The sequence below is a fragment of the Alligator sinensis genome, unplaced genomic scaffold (genome assembly GCF_000455745.1).
Source record: "Alligator sinensis unplaced genomic scaffold, ASM45574v1 scaffold1485_1, whole genome shotgun sequence".
NCBI lineage: Eukaryota > Metazoa > Chordata > Crocodylia > Alligatoridae > Alligator > Alligator sinensis.
Window position 1 is genome coordinate 522,512 of NW_005842962.1, and position 7,694 is coordinate 530,205.

The following is a 7,694-nucleotide window of genomic DNA, read 5'->3' on the forward strand; positions in this document are numbered from 1 at the left end:
AGAGCTTGGGTTATATGGAGAGGAGGAGGCCCCACATCATCCTGGGCATGACCTAAAACTGCACCCTGCCAGGGTAGGGAGGCCTGGGTGGGACTGCCAGTGTTGCAGCAGCCCCAGGAACTGCCAGGACCATGAAGCGCCCTAGTGAAAGGCGGGTAGTAGGAGCAGGAGGCACCTGATAACTTTCAGCCACTGCACAGTTCTGGCTGGGGAAAGCCCAGACCTATAAGACCTTTGAGAGACCTGAGGCTTATTGGTTGCAGTGGAGCTGTAAGGGTGAGAACAGGGGATCAATGCAGTTTTCACCCCGCTGTGCTTTAACACTAGGCCTGTGCGAGTCGGCAGCAATCCAATCTGGCTGCTTTGGATGCCAGGGATCCAATATGGAGATCCAGACCAGGTTTTTGCTTCGGTCCGGCTGAAGTGGCTCCGAAGCTTTGGAGCCGCCTCGGAGATCTGGCCATAGGGTATAATGTGGAAATCAATGAAATATCTATAACTTTGTTGTTTTTTGTCTGATTCAGATGAAATTTGCAGGGATTATAGTCTCTGCTGAAGGCATGAAGCCTGCCAAGTTTCAAGGGGTTTGGGGAGAATTGCACCCCAATTCTTAAAAGCAAAACTCATATCACATATATGTGTTACATCACAGGGGGGTGAAAACTGCAGGGGTGGTGGCTCCTGGTGAGGCCACAAAACCTGCCAAGTTTCAAGATCAGTGCAGGGATTTAGGGGGAACTGCACCCCAAGCTGCTGACAGGCAAAACTCATGATACTAATGACCCTGTGGGTATTAAGGCACAGTGGGCTGAAAACTGAATGGGTGGTAGCTCTTACTGAGGCCACAAAGCCTGCCAGCTGTTGAGGAGATAGGTGGAGGGGTTCTGGCTTCTGGGGCCCTGCACCTCTAGCTGCTGACAGACAAAAATCGTGCCATGGGTGCTTGTGCCACTGACCGTCTCTGTCTTCGGGTTTTGAGAGACACTACTTCAGGGAGACACTGCCTGCTAAGCTACTGTGTTACCAGTTACCAATGAATCATGATTCACTCAGGGACTAGCTCAGTACACAGTACCTAGCTAATGTAACCAGTTAATTACCCTCAATTAACCTCTACAAAAGCAGAGACTAAGGAGAGGAACTAATCAATAGAGACAATCAACTGCCAGCGCTTCTATCCAGGCATGCTGCTTCAGATGCCGAAGCATCCGAAGCTTCTCTGGATCTGAAGCCTCACACAGCCCTACTTAACACACACACACACACACACACACACACACATCACAAGTTTTGCTTATCAGCAGCTTGAGGTGCAGTTTCCCAGAAACCCCTGCACCTATCTCTTTGAAACATGGCAGGCCTCATGCCCTCAGAAGGTGATACCACCTCTGCTGTTCTCATCTAAATCTGCCAAAAAATGACAGCGTTATAGGTATTTCAGTGATTCTCTATTATAGTCTATGGCTGAGTAACCGAAACTCTCTGAATCGGCGCCGAATCTTCTGAAGCCGATTTGGCTGAATCAATTAAGGACAGTGATCTGCATCTCCAAATTGAATCACTGTCCTTCAACTCGGCCGAATCTGAATCAAATACTTCCCTAGTCGCACAGGCCTATTTGTCACCAAAGAATAGCCCTGACTCCTGCCATCAATTCTCCTTCCAATCAAAAAAAACCTTGCGAGACCCTCAGTTGCATGGGACAAATAGAGAAACAATATGTGCATATTTTGTTTCTTCATCTTCAGTGGTAGGTGTTGAGAACTGCTGTTTCCTGAAACAGTTCATAAAAAGCCATCATGATTATCAGTCATTTCATATAACCATGGACAATAATGCAATCACCAGAGAAATGGCACTACAATTCCAATGAAGAAAGCAAGCCAGGTCAGTATTTTCAACTGGACAGAGAAATGCTTATCAAAATGGTATTTCAAAACACATACTTTTTGTACAGAAATTGATTGATATTTCTCATGTTTGGACAAACATCCAGAAACTGATTTTTTTTTTTAAACCAACTCTATTGATTGGGGCGGGTGTGGAATTGCTTTACTGAATTATTTTACTGAAATTACTGAAAAAGTCTACCAGCACTTTTTAAATGAGCACAACTGTTTTTTTTTTTCTTTATTAAGGAAATTAAAAAAAGAAGCATTTCCCCACAAATAAAGCTATCTTCTACACCCCTAGTTCAGTATATTGCACCATGCATGTTCCTTTCCTGTTCTCTCACTCCTTATTATCCAGAACAAGATGTTAAGTGACAGACACAATGCATGTAAAAAAAATGCAGTGGTGCAAACTCCATTTGAATAAGAGGAAAGTGTGCCACAATGTTTTCTGCATTATAGCATTCTACTTACTATCATCTTGACTTTCATGATGTGTAGAAGGCGACCCGAGTAGTTCTGTGAAGCAAGAACTGAGCATCTCTGAAATAGCAGTTAGGAAAGTAAGTCATTTCACAAAGACACTGACAATTCACTGCTTTAGGACAAAACCTTTAGGTTATAATGTTTGTGGATAGAAAGCACAGTTGGAATTACAGAACCTCTATCTCTGTCTTCCAGCTACAAATCCTGAATATCCTTGTATCTGGTGTATGGTTGTTTTACGTTGTGCATACATACCACCACACAATTTAATGGTCTTCACACTGCTATCTATACTGTGAGACCAAGATTACATTATAGGCATTTGGACTACAAAGATAAAATTAATGTGGTCTTTATTTGTAAGTAAATCGCAAGAGGTGGGAGAAATGATAAACTGAGAGGGAAGGCCTTATGTATTACTTCATTCCTGCCCATATGACATTACACTGTTTGACCCAATGAGCTGAGTTAATCAAGCAAATAATCAAATAAACACATACTGGATAGATTACAAAATAAATAACTGAAGGGTTTCCTCTTCTTTCCTTCCCCTTTAAACTATTTTCTTTCCAGTTTGAGAATGTGGCTTTATAAAAATTGGCTTTCCATGTTCAGTTTAGATTTTCACAGCGTTCTCTGCTATTTGCTTCCCATTCTTTTTCACTCCATTTTCCTTCTTTTTAAGAAATTATGTTCCCTTCTTTCTTAGTGTAAAATACAGAGACTTGGAAGGAGAGAATCCTAGCTATGACTTAGTGTTGTTAAAAAAAAGTTACTGGGGGAAGATTTCTTGTCTTTTTTTATTTTTCATCCCTGGCTTGGGGGTTGGGGGGAGGAGGGGGGAAGAATCCTTTCTAGATTCTTCTACACCGCGCTACATCAAACATCAATTATGCTTTGTAAGTCAGTTCTATGTAAGTTCATAACCTGAACATGATTCAAAACACTGTGATGATGTACACTGGCATACCTTTTATAAATTTTATGTTTTCCTCTTTGCTTCCAATGCAACTTCCCCATAAACCTGAAAAAGAGAGGGAAAAGCACATCAATGGAAACAAATGTCTCATCACCCACCAGTTCTATATAAAGCTGTTAGGATTGGGGGTGGGGGGACTGCATTCGTTGAAAGTTTCTGACTTTTCATCAGAAAAACATATTTGGCAAAAAAAGAAGCTTTTTTTGGTTTTCAGCAGTTTTGCATCAAAAATATGTTGGTTTTTTTTGGTTAGTTTTCTATTGGGAGGGAAAAAAAATTCCTTCTTAGATGAAAATTCTAATTCTCACTGTGCACATTGAAACAGAGAGAAAAGAATTCTTAAAATATGTTATTCAACCAGTTCTTGGTCATATTTAGGATATATTGGATTATGTATTCAGGGAGCAAACACAGGGCATACCACCTTACACCGGAGTAACTTACTGAAACCTGCATAGAATAGCCACTAGGAAAATCAGGGGTAAAATTACACCACTAGAATTTACATCAGTGAATGTGCCATAGTATCAGGGATGTGCGAATTAGGACCTAATCCATTTGGATTCAACTGAATCGAATCAGGGACAGTGATTAGATTAATTGATTCGAATCACTGTCCCTGAACTCAATTTAGCCAAATTTGAATCTGAAGATTCAATGCTGATTCACAGAACCAGTGATTTGGACAGACACTACTTTAAATGTTTGTACTATGTACCTCGAGGTACCAGCATGGCTTGTGAATGCTGCGATGCTGGGGCACATGGAACGTTCCGCAGGAGTGTGGTGGGGGGCCCTCAGTGTGCTTGGTGGTGAATCCGGAAGTGGGCTGGAAGTACTTCTGGTCTGCTTCTGGGTCCACCGGGGAGTGCACTGGGCCCCCTTGGCTCGGCAGTCAGCCATGAGGGGACCCCGGGTGGCACCCCAGACCCAGGAAGCACCAATCACCAAGCCAGGGGTGGTGTTGGGGGGGCCCCCCCGCACACTCCCCGGCAGACCCAGAAGTGGACTGAAAGTACTTCTGGTCCACTTCTGGGTCTGCTGCTGAACACACTGAGAAGCCCCCCACGCTTCTGTGGGACGGTCCGTGTGCCACACCATCTCAGCATTCATGAGCCACCTGCTATCTAGGAGGTATGTAGAAAAAAAGATTTAAAGCTTCTTCTCTTTCCGAATCCATTTGGAGGGTTCCAATTCAATTTGGAGAGATTAAAAGGTTCTCTGATTCAATTCAGATTTGGAGATTCAGGCACTGAATCAGGCTAAATCTCCACCGAATTGAATCAGGCCCTACATAGTACTTATTTACTCAAGTCAAACAAGTTCTTCCTGCTCCTCTACCATCCAAGGACAAGGCACCTTAAGACTTCCAACTGTGCCCAGTTAACCTAGGATTTCTCCAGGTCTGTGTGCTCCAGTTCCCAATGTTATTTATACCAGTGTAGAAAACTAATGCAAGTTAAACCATTCTAGATACATACATCCAGTCTTTTAAGATGAGTGAAGTTACATGTTACACTAGACCATATTAAATCTGAGGACTGTGGGGTCCTGGTAAAGTTAAAAAATGGTGTGAACAGTCACACATTAGGATTAATACCATTTTCTGTCTGTGCAATTCTTGCTTGCCACCAGAAGGCTGCTAAGCAGGGTGTTGTGCCTGGAAGTCAGGCCCCTGGGCTCTATCCCTGCTCTGTGCGGGGGCGGGGGGGGCTGAGAGTAGTGCATCCTGGGATCATGAAGGATTGCGATTTGCTCATTTCATCTCCATTTAGCAGACTGAAGTTACATTAACATGAGCTATGTAACCTGGCCCAGAGTTAACCCTCCCTTAAAGTGATATAACTCTGAGATGCTCAGAGGACACTTAGCATGAGTTAGAGCTTTAATATGCAGCCACTTGCATTTTAAGTGCCCTGAGTATGGTCCCAATGTAATGTGTAACTTTACCCTAAGAACAGGATTAATGGGAGCCAGTAAGCTGAGCAAGCAGTTATTTTAGCCAGACAGTACAGTTTACTGAGAAGAGAGCCAGGACCTAGCACCCATACATTGAATGGTTCTTAGCTGTCCATAGTGGTCATAATACTGATCGGTGAGGGGAGAGAAAAAGGAAATAGGGGCTACAAAACAACCTGTGCAACCAGGAGGGTCAGTAGGTTAATTGGACACACACCTCCCTGTTCAACACTGTGACATCACTCACACAGTATGTCAGAATTACGCAATTTACTTGCAATATATTTAGCCATACTGATTCCACTTACGAGTGTGTATATATATATTTTTCTCTATCACTTTCTCTCTACAAAAAATCTGGGTTGGACGTACTTACCTCGGTGGTAACTTATGTTCATTTCTTTTTTCTTTGTCTTTACCACCCCACCCTCGAACTCACTTCCAAAGTATTTGATATCTACAGAGGCTCTGTGGCCAAGAAAACTGGCTTCATGGGGTGTGAATTCAAACCAGGTGTCTGAAAAAAAAAATCAGGGGAGAACACAAAATTTGAAAAGATTTCAGGTGGGAGATGAATTACCACAAGATCTACTGGTATGTGGTAGAAAGTGTTCTGAACAGAATCCCATCTCCTGTCCTTTGCTGCCCCTGTTTCAATATTCAAGTCAGTTGTTAAGAAAATCCATCTGTAGCCATCCTGGACAACTGATTAATACATCTTCTGAAAAAACAAAGGCTTAGCTGAAGCTGCTGACCAAATAAAGCCACATTAGAGCCAGGGTGGATACACAGACAAACTTCAAGTAGCATATGTGTACGTTAGGCATCTGCAAAGTGGAAAGTATTCACTTTGGATTTGGAGGGACAGTGATTCAATACACCGTCCCGATTCGATTTGACTGAATTTGAATCTGAAGATGTTGAGCGCCAAATCATATTTGACCATAGACTATACAGGCTGGCAGGAACATCTGGGGGAGCAGCTGGATGAGCCCTGGCTTGAGCCGGCATCCCCAAGAGAAGCCACAGCTCTTCCGGCTGCTCCTCAACCAGGGCAAGGCAGGCAGTGCTGGCAGCCCCACAGGACACCCCCGGGGGCGGGGCCCCAAGAGAAGCCGCTGGGGCTGGGGGAATGATTGGGGAGCTGGGGGAATCAAGCCAAGAACTGAAGAATCAAACTGGGAGCTGGGGGGGAAGCCCCTGTTTGTTTCCTCAGCCCCCAATCATTTCCCCCCAGCTCCTGATTCAATTCCCCCAGCCCCCTTGACTTCTCTTGGGGCTGCCAGCCAGGGAAGCAGCCAGATGCTCCTCCCGGGGCTGCTGGCTAAAGCCGGGGTTTGTCCGGCTGCTCCCCCATCTGCTTCCACCAGCACTGCCTAGTGCCTGCCTGTAGAGTCTATGGCCGAATCTCCGAGTCTCTCCGAAACGATTCAGAGGCTTCTGATTCTATTTGGAGAGATTAATGCGTCTCCCAGTTCATTTCAGATTTGGAGATTCATCTGCCATATCGGGCTAAATCTCCTCCAAATCAAATTGGCTACTGAAGCTTTGCCCTAGCAGCTAGCACAGCCCTAGTGTAGGTGATTCAGTTACGTAGATTCAACACAAGTGTAAGCAGGTTAATCACTCAAGTTCCTTCTCAAGGACAGTCAGCTTTGTGTTCTGAGTTTCCAAGCAGTTTAACTTTCACGGAGCAAACCTGCCCGCACAGAAAGCAAACAACAACCAAACAGGCATGCAAACTAATAGAGAAAGAAGCCAAAATCTGTGGTCTTTCCTCACATCCTGAGGCCGTGTCCACATGAGCAGGGGCATACCTTTGAAGCAGCACCAAGAGAAGCACCACAAAATTGTGCCAGTACATTTTGTGCTGCAGTGCATGCCCCTGCCTGTCTGCTTTGCAGTGGGACACATTGTCCCACTGCTCCCTGAGCTGCAAATGTGGGGGGTCGGGGGGGAGGCACTGGCTGGGGCACAGGGTGCCTCATCAGGGGCTAGCCATCCCCTGCTGTCCTGTGCCCTGGCCAGCCAAGGAGTAACACATGGAGATGGGGGAGCAGGCATCCTCAGGCTGCCTGACTCCCCATTTCTACCTGCTGTACCACCTGTGGGGTGCAGTGTGCCTCAAGACAGGGAAGCAGGCATCCCTGGGTAGTTGCTCTCCTATTTCTGCGTGCCTCAGTGTGGGGGCTCCACTGTGGATCCCGACATGGAGCCCCCATGCTGAAGCACATGGAGACAAGGGAGCAGCCAGCCCAGGGCTGCTGCTTCCCCATCACAAGGCACACTGCACCCCAGCCAGCTGCTCCACGGCTGGCTGGGGTTCAGCATGCGTCAGCACAGTGGCTCCATGTGCCTCAGTGCAGGGGATACACAGC

General features: G+C 45.5%; 1 protein-coding gene across 1 annotated transcript in view; it reads right to left on the reverse strand.

Annotated features, from left to right (window-relative positions):
• Positions 1 to 5,833, reverse strand: part of LOC112548143 (cytosolic phospholipase A2 gamma-like) — a gene marked incomplete at its 5' end in the record, with an annotated part of 14,215 nt that extends 8,382 nt beyond the window's left edge. The window contains 3 exons of the mRNA XM_025192716.1: positions 2,367 to 2,435; positions 3,349 to 3,402; positions 5,693 to 5,833. Coding sequence (XP_025048501.1) covers positions 2,367 to 2,435; positions 3,349 to 3,402; positions 5,693 to 5,833 — 264 coding nt within the window. The remainder of the gene's footprint in view (positions 1 to 2,366; positions 2,436 to 3,348; positions 3,403 to 5,692) is intronic.
• Positions 5,834 to 7,694: the final 1,861 nt, after the last annotated feature.